The sequence below is a fragment of the Semicossyphus pulcher genome, unplaced genomic scaffold (genome assembly GCF_022749685.1).
Source record: "Semicossyphus pulcher isolate SPU_LCO1_2020_fin unplaced genomic scaffold, fSemPul1.0.p SCAF_6, whole genome shotgun sequence".
NCBI lineage: Eukaryota > Metazoa > Chordata > Actinopteri > Labriformes > Labridae > Semicossyphus > Semicossyphus pulcher.
The window spans coordinates 29,845,119-29,866,053 of NW_027211737.1; the positions used below are offsets into that span (position 1 = coordinate 29,845,119).

Genomic DNA, 20,935 nt, shown 5'->3' on the forward strand with positions numbered 1-20,935 from the left:
AGTTAAACAATGATGAGTTTTCTGCCCTGATGACAACAAAAAGAAACAACAGCATTAAATGTGTTCACTAAGTCCCAACGTCTGACCAGGACTGCGATGGAGATTTAATTACGGGTAAAACATCCTTGTTATTATTTTAAATATTATTTTTTGGGCCTTTAATTCCTTTATTGATAAAGCAGACATGGGATGGTGTTGGAAACAGGGGAAAAGAGAGGAGGATGACACACGTCAAAGGGCCGAGGGTGGGACTCGACTCAAGGATTGTAGCCTCTGTTCATGGGCCACCGATTTCACCGGTGAGCTAAACCGTTATAAAAAATTTTCTGATACTGTATTTAAAGTATTGGAATAAATGTTGCAGCCTTGTACCAACCAGGAAAATGAGAAACCATCTGAAGAACTCCAGCGGTGCTAAAAGCTCCTCACTGTCAACTGAATTGAGCTAATTAAGCAGAAAATGTGGTGCTACTGAAGCTTATAATTACTTCACTTTTCTACCAGTTACAAAGTGCTTCACACAAGATCATTTTTCATCCAATCAAATTGGTAATATCAAGGTATCAAAACACGTTTACTTAAGACCAGAATAAAACAGATTTTAGCAACATAGAGGGGTTTAAATCACTGCATGAATAACACAGGTGTAAATAATAAAACGAAACAAACAGGAGCCACTCTATTGATTCATAAATATTTTATATACAAAATATTGTTACAAGTATATTCAACATATGTCACATTAGATTAATGATAACTATACTTTACATACATTTGATCAATCTTCATATTTCACAGTACATACAAGAAAAAGATCACATTTCTAGTTTACTCTGTATACAATAAATACATGCTCTGATCGTAGGCATTTACTTTTATACAAACTTACAGTTATTTTAAACAGAGTGCAAGAGTTCAGTTGTTACTGCAGCTGTGGCCAAAGTAAAATATCCTCTTTTTATGCACTTAGACGAGACAAAGCTCTTTACTAGTATCCCAGACTATCTAACTAATTCAAGGAGACAGAGATCCTCTAGATCTGGGAACCACAGCGCAGATAGTTTTGTTAGTACGGTTAAAAGTAGGTCGATTTACAATGGCCACATCTGTCTGCAAACAACCCCACGTACGTGGGGAGAGCTGGTTGATGATAGCTCTCTGAACACTTGCGTTCCTTGGCACGTAGTAAACAGACACGAGTGTGGATCAAACCCAGTCACACTTCAGTCCACTGTAAAACCTGCCTGCGTGTTTTATTTCCCCTCCAAGTCCAGGTTTGTAGCGACGCTAATGCAGAACACCAGTCAGGTATTCGTATGATCGGTGCAGTGACTGTGCATGCATGGCAAGGCTGTGGCTTTGATTTGTTCGCATCAAACTAAAAGAAATTCTTATCATTTCTGGTCTCTATAACGGTGTTCAAACTACCTGAAACAGGTTGTAAACTTTTGGTTGAGTCTGCAGGTAAACAGTGTTCACAGTCACAGTTAGACTCTTGGCAAAAACAGAAGAGCTAAATTCATAACCTCTGAATCTGCAGCTCTTCTCGGTGCAGAAGCTCCATTTGTTCGCGAGGCTGCAGTCCAGAGGTCAGTCAGATAATATCAACTACGTTAACCACAATTCTTTGCTTCAAAAATAAAATCTAATCCTAAATAAAACAATGTTCCAAATTATGTTTGAAGTCTCTTTGAGTATGCGAACCAGCTTGGTTAGCTAGCTCCTTTAGCTAGCTCTGTTAGCTAGCTCCTTAAGCTAGCTAGATTTGTGATCTTGTGTTTAAGGCGATGTAAGTCGTCTCTCTTTTGAAAGTCTTTTGTTTTTGACTGGGAAAAATATGACCAGGTGTCCATTAATAAATGGCAGCACACACTAGTCACACATCTTGACGTACTTGTCTTTGTTTAAACGGCACCAGAATCTGCGCTGGTGTTGGCTTATGTCCTTTAGAAACGCCTTTCCGCTCTATATTTGCATATCTTAGCTACGATATCCTGATCACGTCTTCTTGCTATGAAATATAGCATATCTGGTAGCAATTTGTTCTTTTGCTCAATCTTTTTTGAGTCCAAAAATGTCTCCATTGGTTACCCCTTTAAAGGCAGAATGAGACAGAAGTTTTTTGTTTTCTTTTAGTTTTAGGCCTTTGGGCCGGTGGTATGTAGCCCACATCAGGGTAAAAACAGGGACTCAATCGAAGAATAAGCTACTGGTTTCATTTATATGAGAAGGAGGGGGAAACTTTGAATGTTGTGTTTACAACAGCAACAAACAAATACTCTCCCTTCTGCCTTTAAATGTTTCTTCAAGACTCTTTGCAATGCTCATTATAGCATTTGTTCACTTGACTTTGTTCTTGTAACATTGATCGACTCTTTGTTGGAAATGGGAGTAAACAGTGGTGAGAACGTCACATGTTCGCATCCTATGTCATCGTCCTTTAAAATCAGGAGTCACTTAAAAGCAGTCGGCCATTTACAAGTTCGGTCTGTTCTGTTTGATGCTATCACCTTGTTTACACCTTTTTATACCGTCAGCTAGAAAGAGACACAAATCTGCTCTTTTCAGTCAGTAGTTTTTTGGTAGACAGCTGTGGATTAGCAGTGTGAGGTCAGCTCTGACGGCTAACAGATGACATGAGTTAGATTGAATCTGTTACAGACGACCAAAATAGTCATTAATTATAATTAAAAGACGATTTCAAGAGTTTCTCAAGAGACGGACTAAAACCAACTTTGACAACATTTTGAGGAAGCGTGTCCTCCAAAATGTTCTTAAGTTAATAAAATAATTTCTTTCTTACCATTTGACGAATAGTCGGCTTGCTTGGATCTCCTCTGTGTTAAATATGGTTAGAAGCTTTAATGGTCTGTGTATGCGGAGGATGAAGATGATAAACACCAGACAAAGCTATGAACCGTACGTTCCCCTGACGCTAACCCGACCACGATCCAGGTCAGCTCCACATTTCTCTACCAGTCTGGAGTCAGTGTTTCTGCTCATCTGCCCTCCTCCACAGGACGAGTTTCAGATTTCAGCTTGAAGAACTCTTTGGCCACCTCGTCGGCGGGCCTCTGCGACAGGATACGCATCACCGTCACGCCCGTCTCGTCCGTCTGAATGCGCGGCCCGAGCGGACACCAGCACACGCAGCTCTTACGGTCGGCGACGTCGCGCAGCTGAACCACGGCCACGCCCACCACCCGGTCCGCCCGGCCGAAACAGTAATCCTTCACCGTCACCTGGAGCTCGTAGCAGTCTGGAGACTCTTTACCCAGGACACTACGGGACAGAGCAGAGCAGGAAATCAGTTTCTAATCAGCATCTAGGCTCATTTGTGCGTCTTTAGAAGTCAAACTCACAACTGGAAGGCCTCGTTGAACTTGGCCGTCCAGCTGTTGTTCTTGGATTTTGTGGTGAACTTCCTCTTCTTGTCGGCCAGGAAAGGACCGACCATGGAGACCTCGACGAACGGCCGGAACATCCCCGACGTCTGCCACTTCATGTCGTTCACTGCGATCACTGCGAGGAGAGAGGAAGAGCGCACGAGATACAGATTTAGGTTTGATGAAGAAGCAGGTGGATGATTAATTCCATTTGTTTGGTTGCATGTGTTTTTATTCATACACTGTACATATACTGTTGTGAATTTAAGGTCATGGTTTTGGTCACCACAAAGAATTATATTTCTTAAATAATATTCTTTTTTTGATGTTGTTATTTTGTCATTTATTTGCACCGTTTATTTTAGTATTAGGTCTGACAATAAAAAAGGGGAAATCTTTCTACCCTACATCTACACGAGAGTGTAAACTATCAATAACTTTTAAAATGCTTGTTTTTTCAATGGAGTTTGGTTTATTTCTGACGCAACCTTCAGGAGGATCTTAACCCCAAAGACACGTCATATTCTACCGTCTATTCTGTTTCAGTCCGTTTTAGTAAAGTATGTAAGTTAACTCAAATTACGTCTTAGTTCACCATTTTTAGCCCCCTTCATCGTTTTCTTTAGCCTCTTTTTCAATGAGGAGGAATGTTGGGGCAAGGTCGTACCGCCTCTGAGCCAACATCGGAGGTAGTAACAGAAGCGAAAAGTGTAAACAGTGGAGCCGGCAGGGTGGAGCAGCACTGTGTGTGTGTGTGTGTGTGTGTGTGTGTGTGTATCTGAAGCACACGCTCGCCTTGCTTCTGGTCCGATGTAAAAAGGCAAAGGCAGCATGATGGATTACACTTCTGGCTCCGTCCTGGGCGGCAGCCTGCTAGAGACGATCTATATTTTCACTTATATTTGAGTTGTTTTTTGTATTTCTCTCATTTTGTACTGTATCTTTGAAGGTATCTAGATAATTTCCTTCAACTTCTATCAAATATATATACAAATAAAGCACCTGTTGATGCTACAGGTACCAACAATGACTGTCTTCAGTGTTTGTTGTGCTCTAAAGTTCATCCTTGATATTTGAAAAACTCTCTCGAGGTAATCTTGTCTTGTTTTTGTCTTTTGTTTGGTTGTTGCTGTTGTTGATGCTGTTGTAAATCTGACAGCAGCAGATGTTTTACGACCAACAATGACGAGATTTCTGAAAAGTACTTTCAGCCTTTTACCGCCTCCTGTGTGATGATGGAGAACAGTAATGGATTATCTGTGGTTTGGAGAACAGTTGGCAGTTTTATGATGTATAAATAACGAGAAGTTTAAGAGCTTAAAGATGCTGAACCATCAGCACAGTCCTCTACAGGCCTGGTTCAAGGTTTGGTCCTGGTTTTGAGACTTAAATCAGAACCCACTGAGGTCTGAGGCAGTGCTTCTTTTAGAGTTTTAAGGTGGCATTGAAGGACTTTAAGGACTCTCACCTCTGACAGTGACTTTGCGTTCCTTCCCGAGCATCATGTCGATCTGCAGGATGGCCTCTCCGATGGGCTTCTCTATCCCCGAGCCTGCAGAGCACGACCATCACACCCCACATTAACATGATTAACGACGTCTGTAAACCTCACAATCACGTTTCTCTTTCAATCTCATCTTCATCTCAGTGCTGCTGCAGAGACGAACACTCTCTTATCTCACGTTTCAGCTCCGGGGCAAACTAAGAAAATCCTTTTATTACAACAGAGGACGAGGAACATCTGATAAGTGTGTAACATTAAAGACAAAGAAGCATATCTTGTTCTTTTATAGTTTTTGATAAAGTGATTATTTTCTCATTAACAGCATCATTTAAAGTGTTTCCAGCACACAGCATGAGGCCTGACTGTGCTGCACCAAAGATGCCGAGGAAATGATGCTGATATCTGAAAGTCACTTTTTGAAAACGCTGGAGCACCTTGCTTAAAACATCACAGCATATTGAACCTAAAGCCTGTATCCTGATAGATGTCTGATCTCCTAACAACACAAAGCCATAATTGAGAGTGAAGTGGACTCACCTCTGTCGGGTCGAATCTTCTCGTTCCCGGTGATTCTGATTCCCATCCCATCGTGCACTGAGAGGACGGACACAGACCAGATGTAGTGAGTTAATTGAAGCTGACGTCTATACGCTTAAGTTCAGCATGTGTGCAGCGTGTGTGTATGCTCACCTTGGGAGTGTTGTGTGGTCACAAAGGTCTTGATGAGAGCGTCAGTGCTCTGTGAGTACAGAGACAGAGCGTAACGCAGAGAAGCCAGCTCGGGACTTTTCTCCACAAACGCCTTCTTCAGCCCGTTTCCTCCTGCGTGGAAGTATTGCTGGAAGAGAAGAGAGCAGCAGGGTCAGACGGAGGAAAATATCACCTTTTTTGGGTTTACATATAGAATACTTCATTAATCAATCAGAGAAAGTGGCCTGTTACAGTCCCCAAATCACACATAGAATTAAATAAAACACGAGGACATCCAGATCAGTAGATATAAAATACAACATAAACTAAATCTTCACTGAAAAGTAATTAAAATTCATTCTGGTAATTCAATCATTCTGCTTTTTAAAAACAGTCCTTATAAAACCCCTGTTTTTCAGTAATCAGTGCATCATCCCGTTTGACTCTGTTGAATTATAAAAACTACATGAGTGTGATTTCTCCCAAAAGAGCAGCCGACCAAATCTGGAGGCAACATCTAAAAGTTTATCATTTTGAAAAACAGCTGGAAGAAGTTTTAGCTTAATTCCCGTTGAGTGTCGACGACCAGACATGCATGGTGTAAAGAAACATTTCTACATCATGTGGTTAATTATGCTTAAGAAGCATGTACACGTCTCTTTACAGACCAGGTCTTGCTTAACATGTGAACGTGCAGGTCTGCACCTACCTTGATGGTCTCCAGCCCGGCATCGATGATGATGCACTGTTTGGGTGTCAACGTTTTGGCTTCACCGCCTCCCTGCAGGAACAACAGATCACACAGGTTAGAGAAACTTCACTTAAAATAAATGAATAAACAGAAACAGGATAAATCATGAATCAAGGCCTTTGTGAGTAAACACACAGGCTTCTAATAACCCTTCAGACACATAAAAGTGTGTTACCTTGAGATTAGACAGTCCTTTAGCTGCTGTGAGGAGCTGGGCTCCCTGCAGAGAGGAGAGAGAGAGAGAGAGAGAGAGAGAGAGGAGAAGCACATAAATAATCTGTAAATTAATTCAATATGATAAACATATTCACAAAAGAAATCAACATGAATAGAAAACCTTGAGGATCACCCCTGCTGACATCCACCTCGAGGTGGCAGCAGAGAGCAGCTGCTGGTCTAACAGGAGCTGAGACGCTACATGCTGTACTACATGAAGTCAGAGCGTACATCTGCAGATAAACTACAGTCCCTTCCATTCATTACCCTCTCCTCCCACACCTTATTAAACCTGCAGTAACGTGTTGAAATCTTTTCATTGTTACTTGTAAACATTGTGTTGACTTTGGCTTTCTGTCAGAGTAACTGTGTTGTAATGCGTCAGTGCAGTTACAGAATGTTTCGGTGCATTTCGGGAACTAACTTCAAAAGCTTTGCTGCTCGAAAACACAATCATAATTTTCAGATTTCAACATCTTGCATGCACAAACAACAAGACTCTCCAAACACTCCCTTCCTTCTGCTCCTTCACCACATGACACAATCTTCTTTTACAAAGACATTAAAAGGAAATCAGTACGAAGAAAAACAAGACGAACTAGAAAAACAAGGACGGCATAAAATGTGATCTGCAAAAACACGCACGGAAATTGTCCTTTAATAACTTTGTTTGTGTGTTTTCTCCTTCACTGTCCTCTAATTACCCTCATCAGTATGTAGAGCTGCACTTGTGACGGCCGTAAAAGGTATAAAAGGAGTATGGATTACTCTTCATACAACTTCTTTATGAGGACCAATTTAAGACTTGATGACATTGTTTATGTACAGTCCTCACTTCTTAAGGGAGCAATTCTCCTCTGGAAAAAGCAAAAAAAAAAGCTGTGGAGAAAGTTGTACAAACAGCTCGTGGTTTCGCCCATTCTACATTTCTACAACACCCAGCATGCATTGCGCCCCTCCCTCTGAAAGGAACGGCCCAGCGAGAGACGCTGGAGTGAAATACTACCGTTTTCCAGTCAAGGACATTGATCGCTGCAGGCAACGGCTCAGAGCGGTACAGAATACGAAATACGACGAGAATGTAGCAGTGGATCGTCTAAAAACCCTTCAGGTCTGCAGTCTACATTTCAAACCTGACGATTTTGATCGAGACATGACATCGGAGGCGGGCGTCCTAGATAGAGGAAGTGTAGTTAAGCGAGCTCCCAGGCCTCAGCCAGATTTCACGTAGTCTGGTAGAGGTTTTCCAGGGCCCATTGGAGAAGTGGATAGCGTCCTCCAAAGGCACAGAGCCAAATTGCATTTTCCCTACCATAATGGCATTAGCTCTTCATAATAGCATGATATGGCTGAGGTTGAAAATCGGCGAACCGGCCCTTTAAAAGTGCAGTATACTTAAGAAAAGTTTCAAGGTGTAAAGGCAGTAATCACAGCTGTTGTTGGGGTGTATTTGTGCACATAGGAAAGAAGTTGTGTAGAGCCCTCTGTAGCTCCAGGTGGCGGTAAGGGAAGCCTTACAAAACTGCCTCAAGTGATGTCACTTAAGTCGGCGTCGGTCCGGTCTGAATATAAAGTGAGTTTACCAGATCTCTGCTGCCTGATCCTTACCTCTGCCGCGGCTCAAGGCTAAACATTAGCCGCTACTAGCATAACACACATCATTGGTAACCGTAGTAACTCACGGGAGGCGTTTGTTCTCGCTCCATAACAATGAAACAATAGACTCAATTTACCTTCAACAGTAACATATACTTTTATGTACTTTTAAAGGATAATATCTCTGGTTCTGCAGCATGGATTTGATCCTTGTTATATTATGGAGTCTGACAATCGTCAGGGAGTTCAAAGCTGATCAATGAAGTGCTGTTACTTGATTAGAACCAGGTTTAGTTCAGGGTCAGGATGTGAGTAAGTCATGCAGCTGTGATGGTGAGTGTAGTTACCAGGCTGTCGTTGCTCTGAGGCAGGACGATGGTCTTCTCCAGGCTGCTCAGGACGGTCTTCCACAGATCCTTCAGTATCCTCTTCAGCACCGTCTTCTCACAGATGTCAGCAAAGATGCTGAGGCTGAATCACACACACACACACACACACACACACACACACACACACACACACACACACACACAAACACACCAACAATGTGAGATTACACTTCACTCTTCATTTCAAGGTCCAGCAATTCTTCCATAATCCATCCATCTATACCGCTTATCCTGTTCAGGGTCGCCGGGGTCACACCGGCGGGGTTACACCTTGACTGATCACCAGTCAATCACAGGGCTGACACATAGAGACAGACAACCTTTCACACTCACACCTACGGGCAATTTTAGAGTCACCAATGAACCTAACGAGCATGTGTGTGAACAAGCCCTTATTTTGTGTCGTCTCATTCTCATAGATACAAGCTAAAATAAAGCTATTATTGTGTTGGTACAATAAATGGATCTATTTGACTCGAGCACCTTCTTTTGGTTGGTTCTGAATGAAATTAGAGGCGTCCTAAAGAACAACAGCTCATTTTTAAAGTCCCCCTCTTGCAGTCTTCAGTTTACAACAGAAGCCTCTCTCTGTTTGTGCATCCTGCTTTCACTCACTTCCCATCCAGGAACTCCATGAGGGGCCTCAGCATGGCGTCAGCGTCTGCCTCGGCGGTGTTGCGGTTGGGGGGTCCTTTGATCTGGTAGAGGATCTCAGCCATCTGACGCATGCAGCCGGTGATACGAGTCTGGAAACTGGAGGGAGGCGGAGAAAACTTTGACACAAAACAAACGGCTGCGAGGCTGCAGGAGGCTCCTTCCCTCACGCATCCTCTGAATAATGTGTGCGTTTGTTTGTGTGTGGGTTACCTCTTGGCAAATATGGCGCTGAAGTTGTCCAGGACGGTGTTGAGCTTCACCTGCAGGTCGTTGAGGATGTCAGCTGCCTCTGTGTCCAGCTGCAGCACACAAATAATGAACAGGAGGTGATAAAAGGTTATCTGAAGTTCAGTTATAACTTGAAATATCGGCTCGATGCAGCTCGACCCTGAAACATCTCCGCTGCAGTGAGCAGAAATAACCAAAGCCAAGAGTGGCTGTCTTTTTTTGTGAGCTCTATTTCTGATCTGCAAGTTGAAAACTTTCCAACAAACTTGCACTTAACAACCACAACCACTGTGACTATGTTGCCAATTTTCCAGTAGTGCATTATGGGATATTTGAGGAGAACTGTGCACAAAGTTTGCAGCAAAATAAATAATGTAGGAGGCTGATTTGAATGGAGGTTGAAAAGGCCGATATTGTACAGCACGTGTAGATTATTTTTAGCACAGGGCCACATTTTGAGTGTCGAGTCTTTTACACCACATTCACGAGACCTGCATACGGATGCAAACGGCCTGACTGCAGACTAAAATACACATGACAAAGACTGTGACTGAACAAGATTTCAGCTGTGAAGAGTTTAAAGATAAAAGTGAAAAAAGGTGACAACCGCTTTCATGTCGTTTCAAACCCATTCAGCGAGTGAAAGAGCGTTCTAAAGGGGCACAACATTTCCTGAAACCCAAAGATCTTCAAAAACATCCTTTTTCCGATTAAGTGGAAGTGATTTGACAGCAGGGGGCCGTCGCTCGAACTCAGTTATCAGACATTTTAATAGTGGAAAGCTGGAGAACATAATGACACATATTACAGCTGATGGGGAGCACACAGAGACGGTAATATTTGAGGAGGAAGCTGCAAAGGAAGTAATCTAAAATTAGCGTACACACTCAGGATGTTAAGGAGGCAGCATTCCAAGTTCCCAAAAGTCCGTGTTTAAGAGAGATCTGTGTGAAGACAGAAGGACCTCTGACCCTGGCTTTGGTGCAGACGTCTCTGCAGGAGTGACAAAGTCTAAACCAGTGAAGTAATTATGGCTAAGTTTAGAGGTCAGCCTCAGAGCAATCCTAGATCTGAGAGGCGTTTGATGCCCTGCTCACGTTTACACCAAAACCTGTTGTAGTCTGCAAGGAGACCCCAGGGCCACAAAGCACTGTAGACCTGTGCTGTGTGAGTTGCTTTGTTTCTGTGCATAGACTGTATAAAAAGATGGCCGACATGACAGCTCCCTTAAAGTGAAGCCAAATACTCTCTATTGCCCCCTGCTGACTGGCTGCAGTATAGCTCATAAAGCCCGCCTCCTCCATGTTAACAGATGGGACATGAGTCAAACAATAAAATCCAAATACATGTCAAATACATTTTTCTCCAACATGGTTTCTGTCATTATAGTTAGTTCTTATCATGCTGATTTATGTCCAAGTTTACTTTTAATTAGTTATTTGATGCTATAAAAAGGGGGTGTGGCCTCATGATTGACAGCTCTGTTGACAAATGGGGCTCCTGCAGCGTTCTGTTCCCGAGTAGCAGAGTAGAGGAGGAACGGCGAGAGGAGACGTAACTAACACTAAAACTAGTCAGTGAACTTTCCATCAGCGTGAATATCTGCTTCAGACCGACACAAGAAGCTGTTCTGCTGCAGACTGAGCCCACCTGAGGGCTCCAACACGACAAGGACACAAGGTAAAGGTGTGTTTTGGGGAGAGGAAGGGGCGGGATGTCAGTACTGCAGTTCCATCAGCCGATCTCTACTGCACACGCTCTGGCTTCACAAAGTGCTGCTGTTAGAGGGCGTGCAGTCTGCAGGATAAACACCTCTAAAGGTTAACAGACCGTCTCTAAACATGTGAAACACAGCCAGAAGCTCGTTAGTATGCAGGACCTCATGTGTGCAGCTCATGTGAGAGCTAAGTGGCTAACAGATCGTAAGATGATTCATCCCACAGTGGCTCTGTAGAAAGTGTGCCATCCATAACTGTGTAACCGTGTTATTAGAAAGAGGATGTTGGGCAGAGTGCCAGAACATGTAATTGGACTAAAAGAGGTCGTGACCTTAAAGTGACAGTGCTTCAGTCCCTGTGAGTTTAATGGAGAAATGTTAAAGTGAGGGAAGTGAAAGGTTGGACGGCCCACTTCAAGTCTGCTCCTGGTCTGCATCCAGAAATTAAATATACAGCCGTTTATGTGTTTATGTGAAGTGTTGGGCACGGTCAAACATCTTTATAGGCACGCAGTTATCACATGAGTGTGTGTCCTTGAGAGAAGAGCTAAAACACAGAGTGAAATCCTCTCCAACATTAGACAGGAGGAGGAACAAAGAGCAGTGTGTTAAGATGATAAGTTGAGCATAAACCTGAACAAGTATTCATTCATTCAGAGCTAAAAAAAACATTTTGAAATATGCCTGATTTCTCTGTCAGGTGAGTTAAATTAATTGAATACAGAAAATGATCCAGTCTGTGTTTAGCCTAGCTTAGAATGCTAACTGCTAAGACACATTATGCCAAGCGAGTGATTGCACTCTCACACACTTTAAAGGAGAAATTCTCCCCTGGAAAAAGCCGCTGTCAGTCAAAGTTGGTGTTCTCTGTTATCAATAGAAGCAATAATATTTGAAATTGGCGCCATAGCTGTGGAGAAAGTTGTACAAACAGCTCGTGGTTTCACCCATTCTACATTCCTACAACACCCAGCATGCATTGCGCCCCTCCCTCTGAAAGGAACGGCCCAGCGAGAGGCGCTGGAGTGAAATATCGTTTCACTGCCGGCAACCGCTCAGAGCGGGACAGAATCCTAAATACGACGAGAATATACCTGTGGATCATCTTGAAATCTCCAGGTCTGCAGTCTACATTTCAAACCTGACGATTTTGAACGCAACATGACATCAGAGGCGAGCGTCCTAGATTGAGGAAGTGTAGTTTAGCGAGCTCCCTGGCCTCCGCCAGATGACGCGTTTTACGTAGTCTGGCAGGGGTTTTCCACGGCCTATTGGAGAAGCGGATAGCGTCCTCCATAATGGCATTAGCTCCCCATAACAGCATGATAGGACTGAGGCTGAAAATCGAGGAACTGGCCCTTTACAAGGTTGTGTTTTGTTGCATTTTATATTATTTTCAATGCTTCCTTAAACTGTACTGAATTGAATTTCTACCTTGTTATTTTTTTTCAGTTGCATGGCTAATATACTTAAAACCCATCAGCTGCTGTTTGACAAAGAATTTAACTCTTGGGGCAATAGCAAATATTTTGGAGCCTGCAGTGTACGTAGCAGACATTAAGAATAAAAAAACTTTAAATTACGCCCTTCAAAGATGCAAAAAATGTCCAGATCACTTTGTGGAACTTGACAAGACTTTGGAAAAAGAAAGAAAGACAACCACTGAGAAGAAGAACCAGAGGACACACTCATACACGCCTGCAGGTACACACACTCCTGACTACAACCACATCCTGAAAGCAGAAATTTCCTGCGCAGGTAATAAAAGTTAGTCTGACTCTCTTATTGCTCTCTAACACATATCTGTACCTTCTTTGCGGCAGCTGTGGCTTCAGTCTTCACGGAGAGACAGACAGGAAGCAAAGACAAAAGTAAAAAGAAAAGTCACAAAACACTGAGCAGGACAGAAACAACACACACACACACACACAAGATAGAACAAGGGTTTATTTCAGGTGTTTTTGTGATATTGTCTGGTGGATTGGGTAAAGGTGAGTGGGCGATTTTAATAAAAGCCTTTTGTTTATTTCCTCAGTTTATTAAGATGCTTGAGGACAGAGGTGGAGAACCGAGGTCACCTGTAGAAGTCTATGTTTCACTGCAGTCTGTTACAATACTGCTGCACACTGATATCCTCCAAAACAGGAAGTATTTGGAATATAAGCACTATCTTTTGACAACAAGTAATTAAGACAGACGACTTCATGGTTAGCTAAAGCTTATTTATGGCCCAGAAAGGCTTGTGATATAGATTTTACCACTGCACATTACTTATACTCTGCTGGGTACTTCGGATACACACAGCAGCCATAATGCACATGCAAGACGATCCTCCTTCCAGAATTTAACAACTTCTAACTCATCCAAAATCATTTTTTCATGATGATTATCTCACCCAAAAATGTATTATTGCCCAAAAATTCCAGCAACAGTTTTTACTGACTAATGTGTCTTTTGGGATCATTGAGCTTAAACATGAGATAGCTACAATTGCATATTATTAAACTACAAGAGGTTAAGTATAAGACAGGGATTTCTACTGTACCAAAGCCAAACAGCTAACAGGCTAATAGTCTAACTTCAGGAGAAACACGTACGAGGTGAATCAGAGGGAGAAAGTCTACATAGCACAAAGGGAGATGACTAAGTGGGCAACAAACCTTGTTAACTTCTTCCTTTGACTGGTGAGAAAGAAAACATAATAAAACATTGTACAGATGTCCCCATTTCCACATATTTCCTTGCATTAAAACTGAATATGCTAAGAAAGGGAATGATCTGACAAAAACTGAACTGTGCAAGAGTTGAAATAAACTATAAAGAGCACTGAAAACAATGACTGAGCTGTGGGGACAAGCTTCAATAGAGAGAAGGGAAATAAAAGCTTCAAATTGAATCTTCTGAAGGCCAAATCAAGTGTTTGGCTAAATGTGAGAAACTCTTTGTATCAGATTCTTGGAAAAGTCAACAGAAGCAGCAGACAAAGAGTTGGGCTACAAACACTCCTACACACAATCATATTTTAACATCAATTTCAGGTGCAATACGCAACACATGGCTAATATAACCTGTGTCCACTAACCTGGCAGCGCCCACAACCTCAATTTCACAGCGCTTCTCATCGGCGCTTACTGTTGCTAGGTTACGAAAGTTGTCTGGCGGCACTTCCGCTTCCCTCGGTAGTGTGGTATTTGCTTTTTTCGCGGAAATGTTACGAAGAAGACGTTAAAGGAATGTGTAAAGGTGTAAAGGAATCGTGTCCTGGCACTAGCAGCAGCTCCACACCTGGAAACTGTACCCTCGAAAAAACGAAGGGATTAGCTTCTCGTCCGCCATTGTTGTTGACAAAGTTGATATCGTAAATCCCGCCCCTTCTTGATTTTGATTGGTCGGATAGAGAGAAGTGACATTGACGAGCGCAGCATGTGTTCCAATAGTTAAACTATGTTCAAATGAGAGCGCAGCGACAAAAAAAAACGGGCGTATTTGCGCTGAGGAGGCCGGCTGAGTACTGAAAACACCGAACAGCATTGATTTTGTATAGAAAATAGACGCTGGATTAGTGGACACAGACATAAACCTTAACTAAATATTTGTTTTGGCTCTAAAGTGTTTGTGGTTGTACAGGATCACCTTCTACACATTTCATTAACTTGCGTACTTTTTTACTACTTATTACTATCATGATAAGGTCTGATGCTGTTTCTACATTGCTTTTCAACTATTAGCGGTTACATCCACAGTGATCATTTGTCCTTCAGTCAAAACCGGAGGAACATCAGACGTCAACACAAAGTGACTACACGACAAACTTGAAAAGGATGCAAATGTAGTAGCTTGTATTAGAGCTGCCACTAAAGCTTTCAAGCGCTACTACCTGTGCTTATCCTTAAAGGTAGATCAAAAGATATCTTAAGTGAGGCAGAGTCTCTGTGTTGTAAGCACCCACCTGTTTGCTCTTAGTGTCCTCCTTTAAGTAAAGACAAGAAAGGAAACGTTTGAAAGGAAGGCCAACAACATTTTCCCTACTAAAACCACATCTATTGAGCTATAGCTTTGAAAACAAATCAACTGAACTGCAGTCTTGGTGTCTATACATCATTTACAGTGTACAAGAAGTGGACAAAGTCTCTGGTTGCAAAAGGAAGTACTTTAATAAACATTCCCCTCATGAGTTTATGGACTCAGTCTCTAGTTTCAAATCTTCTTCAATACAGCGTGATGTTCCCTTTGGAAAATATGGTCACATTTAGAGTAAAAAAGATGATAAAGGAGGTTGTGTTTTAGGGCGTGGCTACATGTGATTGACAAGTAGCTAGCAGCCTGTCGACCAGGAAAGAGACGAAGGGAAATTCTTTCCACCCTCTCATCCAAATCTGGTTCCAAAAAACCAAGATGGCGACGTTCAAAATGCCAAACTTAACTGAAACCACCACTTCTTATACACACTCTATGGTTGACATTGAAGGGTATAAATATGTGCATTAAACAGTCAGAGGTTTGGGGAATATAACAGAAGAATGGGAAGAAACAGGAGATTTAGAGAGAAGCTAACAGAGTAAGAAGAGGGTGTGAAGGGCAGAGTGATCACAAACAAACCGACCTGCTTCTCTTTGTCTTTCTTCTCAGCCTGCAAGGACACACATCACACAGTGAGCCACTTCTAAAAGCACCGCTTTAAACACAAGCTCACACACTCACATCCACACTCATTTTTCCACTTTCATTAGCTTCACCCGCCCTGTTAGCCTTTCCTCCCTGGCCTGCACACTTGACTCACATATTAATAAGGCTTATTACTGCTCTCAGGTGAGACCCTCATTAGGGCCAGTTTTGCTGATTCACAGCTTTTTCGTGCAGCTTAGAGGTTCACATCCTCCTCTGAGAGGCGATAAAGACGAAGCTTAAAAAACGAGCGCTGACATCTTAAGGCCACAAGTGTGTCTCTGCATTAACACACTGGATCAACGTCGTCAGATTGAGTCTGATTAAAGAGCTCAAACTTTATCAGACAAGATGATTTAGGTACATTATCATCAGACAGGCTGGCAGAGGAGCGCCCCCGGGGATTATTACACACTTAAATGTCAAGAGTCTGCGCTCTTACATCCAATCAGCAGACAATTCCACTGATGACTCGCTGCTTCTGTGCTTAAAGGTGCTTTGATGTGAAAATGGCTGCACATAATTGACCCAGTCTTCAGCGCTTATTTGGACTAAATTAACCGGCACTTTGGTGTTACGTTTTCACAAATCATTGCAAATATATCTGTCCATCCCTCCCTGAGCTGCAGCACTATTTTTAAGAGACTATTTTCAGTTTGAGGACAAGACGCAACTTCAACCCTGATGCCAAAAAAGTTTGGATGTGTGTAAAACGTAATTTAAAATGAGCAGGAATAAAGTTCAGAATGAGTTCAAATCTACAAAATCAAGAAACTTTATCAGTTTGAGCTTTAAATGTTTTGTCTTCGTTCTGTTTTTTTAAACAAAAATGCAAATCGTGACATTATTTTACCAAAGTTTTACACAGCGTCCAAACTTTCTTAGAATCTGGGTTGTTCTGTGAAAGATGAACTCTGAATTCAGAGAACTTTTTAATTGCATTTTTTTGCATGTTTCGCTTTGTTTGCCCTACTTTGAACAGTCGGAGCGTCTCACAGCGAGGTCACTGTCATCACTAACTCTGTCTGCCATCCAGCTGTCTGCGATCTTTCAGAAACCAATGTACAGTTTCATTACTACAAATAACATATGTACAGAAGTTTCTGATCATGGCCTGCATAAGATATCTACAACAGAGTGTTAGGGCCACGCTAAAGAAGAGAAAAAGCAAAGATTTCAAGAATAAAAGGTGTAAGTTAAGTCTATTTTTAGCCTATATGTTTTATGAAGGGAAATATCAGAAGAGCAGCCAGCCGCCTGCGCTGGAATGAGGAACATGGAGAATCTTGTGAAGTTACTTTAGTAGGCTATTAATCTCTATTTAGGCAGGGACGTGGATTTGCGGGACCGCAAAGTGTTCTGGTTTCCGCTTGTAGCACGCCTGTAGTCCGAGTAACATGTACTCAACCAATCATGTATCAGGAGGCTGCGGCGTTGTCAGCCTTCCGATCAAATAATGGCAAAATGGCCCAATAAATAAATAAATAAATAACACATAGGCTTAAAATTGCCTAAAATAAAAACTTTATTATCATAATCTCAGATTTTTGTTCTTTAATGTGGCTCTAATACTCTGTTGTAAATATCAGCTCAGTTTTTAAATAATAACACGACGTTTGTCTTTTGTCTTTAAATAAAAAAGCCATAGAAAGTTTTGTCTTTGCTTCATAAACTTCAAATAGAAGCTGTGACGATGTTTTTTTGGCGACTTTGGGAGCAGCGGCAACAAGTCGTGACATATCACCAAACTATTCTTTACACGTCCAGCAGTTCTGGAGCTAAATTATTATTGATTTGTTAATACTGTTTGTAAGTTTGCGCAGAGTATGCAGCTTTATGTGCGTACAGAAATAAAGAAATTCTTTTCTTATTCTCACAAAAAAATTAGGCATAAAAACCCGACACAAACACACAACCATAGTTACACATAAGCTGCAAACACACCTTCTCCTTCTTGGGCTGAGACTGTGACGATGTGAAAAGAGGCAACAGAAAAAGAAAAAGGACATAAATGTTATTAAAGTAAAAAGAAACAGGAGACAACTTAAAGGTCCTCTTGGCTGATGGCTCACCTTTTCCTTATCCAGCTTTGGGACAAAGAAAGGAATAAACAAAGACGTTAAAACAAAAAAAAAGAACAAATGGAACGTGTGAGGAAGAACACAAAGTGATTTTACTGCACGATGAAGGAAACATGAGCACATAAACCTGCTCTCACACACAAACAGACACGTACACGTACAAACGATCTTGGACACAGTGAACGGAGGATCTACAGAACCATGAGAGGACTTCAGCAGTGAGACGACGGCAGGAGAGGAGTGAGAGTCATGAAATGTTGGAGGATCTTTGTAAAGAAAGCAAACCTTCTCCCGCTCCTCGTCACTGTCATCGTACGCTGAAGAATCGTCCTACAGGAGGACACATGGTGGACAACTGCTCAGCACAACACGGACTCAAACTCAACATCTACTGTCAGTCACAGAGACAGTTATATAACCCACAGAGCTCTGACGACTCTAAGCTTCAGGAGAAAATATTCACCCAGTGAAGAATATTACAATTAATTATACATCATTTTCCCAGCGTGTCTTTGCGCTCTTGCTTTAAACAGAGACGTGCTGTTCTGTTGGCTTTTAAAACCAAAAGTTAAAAATATCTCAAGTGTTTTTTCTCCACTTAAACCAGATTTTCAATCTTCTCAGAGTAATAACAGCAGCCAGAGCAGACTGCACTTCACTCTTTCTTACTGCTACTCGCTGGAAACAGAGATGCTTGGTTGGGAACAGATATTTAATGCAGATTAGCAGATGCTAATAGTGCAAAACACACAGCAGATGCAAGATTAGCAAGATGCATGAAATACCTGTTTCCAACCAACAATCTGCATCTTAATTAAGCGACAAATGCTGGACGACCGAGGGACCGTATGAATCCAGGCATAAAGTCCAGGCTGCATTTGGTTTAAAACAATTTGTCTTCTAATCGTTGCCATAAAACATCCACAGCTTCACCTGAGAAATTCATTTAAGCTGCACCAGGCAATATTTTAAAGGCACACCAAACATCTAGCGCAAAACACGCAACAGATTAAAGACAAAGTCTGCACACTCTGACACAATGAGTGCCAAATGTCAAGGTAAGTATTTTCCTGTGACTGTGTTCATTTTGAAACGCCATTGTATTTTGTGTCTGCATCTTTCTGTGGGTGACAACAGCAAAGGCAGGAATATTTCAGCTCTATTACAGGAGACAGTTGATGGTCTTTGCAATTATGTGGGAAAACAAACTGCATATATAACGGTATCGGCAGGTGGCCAGGATGAGTCTGAAAATATCAGCACAGTAAGTATAGGCAAAACTTTTACATTGAAACACAATGAAACAAGAATGTGTCACCCACTCATTGAAAATCATTGATCTGTCTGTGCATTATAGAGGAGGTATCATGCTGTTTCACATTTTAAGACATAATGTTACAGTGTTGGATGTCCAGACTAAACGTGGGTGGAGTTTCAAATCTGTAGGTCAAAGTATGTTAGAGTAATCCTCAGGCTTCTCAGCTCAGTCTGCAGACGTCACAAAGTGCAGCCTCTGCAGGCGTCGGAGAGCTGGCCAATCAGGAGAAAGTGGGCTTGTAGGGGCGGGGTTTCTTAAAGGGACAGAGCCGACTGAGTCGCTTCATGAAGAGGCTGTATGAGGGCCTGCACAGAGCACCAGTGTGAGAAACATGAGGAGTTTTTTTAACTGTAAATGATGCTAAGCTACACCACTGGTATCACAGAGTGAAACATGAAGCTTGAAATCAGCATAATACCCCCTCTTTAAAGATCTGCTGGGTGGCAAACTTGTCTGTAAAGGAATTTAAGTTTCAGACCGACATCTTATTTATTTATTTTTATCTATTTCTATTAATTTATTTGTATCGTATGCCTTGTGTGAGCTGTGTATTTTATGTCTTTATTCTTCTGTACAGTACTTTGGTCCTCTGTGGTTGTTTTAAAGTGTTGGATTGGATTGGACATTGTGCGTCACATCAAGAAGCTTTGTGCAGCTTTTTTGTCTCATAACAAATCTTCTCTTCGATGCATCACCAAGTGTGCAGAAGAAACATTTTAATGTGATTCTAATTTATCGGTAAAAACTGAACGTAAACACACACAGCTGAGTCCAGTTCACAAACACAGCACAACACACAAAACACAAAGAGTCCTGGCTGCACAAAGGTCGGATTATTCTAACACAACAACAAACTGTCACTGGACCTGACCAACCGACCTTATTCTCCTTCTCTTTGTTGTCCACCTAAAGGCAGGCGGGACGAGTCAGGACAGGGGAGGGCAGGGCGGAGAGTGAGGGACAGGGCAGGAAGTGCAGCACCGTTAGCAATCATGTCTTTTTTTTAGCAAACCAATAAATAATCTAAGAACAAATACATAAATCAACTTAAAAACTACAAGAAGGCAGCTTCTTTGTGAAGGAAGTCTTCAGATAATATCACATAAAAACACCTGTAACTGGCACGACAGGGAGCTTTAATTAAGGAGCATGACTGTTTGAAAATGAATCTTCGTCTGATCCAATTCAATTATACAAACGGAGAAACTTCACACAGAAAATCTCCTATCTTACAAAACAGAAGCACATTCAGCCGGCTCAACAGCCTGTGTATCTTCACTTTAACATCCCATTAAACATCTGTTAAGATCAGAGTTACTTCAGCCATTAACCAGCAGAGCCGGCTCTCCGCCACACTCCCCTCCTCTCTGACACGGACCCCCTGCAGTCTGCCGACAAACTCCACCATTTCAAGAAGCCGTTTAGCGGCGGCTCAAAACAACATCAACTACAATTATCTGCAGCTCACTAGCTGCTCCATTAGGAGGAGGAGGAAGGCTGTGTTAGCACCCAGCTGCAGATGTGTTCAGGGCTGTGTTAGCATGTGGCACCCGAAGCTTTATAAACGTTTAGGTGTGAAGATAAAGGGACTGATCAGCTGAGCTTATAGGAAGCAGCAGACGGGGAGTTCAAAGAGGCGACAGTCACTGGATAAAAAGTCATTTTAAGAAATATTTTAACTTGGAAAGTTAACGTCTATGATCTGTAGTTTCTTCTTAAACAGACACATAAGAATCA

At 42.0% G+C, this 20,935-nt stretch overlaps 1 protein-coding gene across 1 annotated transcript in view; it reads right to left on the reverse strand.

Annotated features, from left to right (window-relative positions):
- Positions 1–730: 730 nt before the first annotated feature.
- LOC138609844 (protein unc-13 homolog B) overlaps positions 731–20,935 on the reverse strand; it is a 187,698-nt gene continuing 167,493 nt past the window's right edge. Inside the window, exons 31-40 of the mRNA XM_069682510.1 lie at positions 9,400–9,488; positions 9,148–9,285; positions 8,491–8,614; positions 6,507–6,551; positions 6,290–6,361; positions 5,581–5,728; positions 5,428–5,484; positions 4,855–4,938; positions 3,363–3,522; positions 731–3,282 (exon numbers count right to left, since the gene is read on the reverse strand). Coding sequence (XP_069538611.1) covers positions 3,000–3,282; positions 3,363–3,522; positions 4,855–4,938; positions 5,428–5,484; positions 5,581–5,728; positions 6,290–6,361; positions 6,507–6,551; positions 8,491–8,614; positions 9,148–9,285; positions 9,400–9,488 — 1,200 coding nt within the window. The 3' untranslated portion in view covers positions 731–2,999. The remainder of the gene's footprint in view (positions 3,283–3,362; positions 3,523–4,854; positions 4,939–5,427; positions 5,485–5,580; positions 5,729–6,289; positions 6,362–6,506; positions 6,552–8,490; positions 8,615–9,147; positions 9,286–9,399; positions 9,489–20,935) is intronic.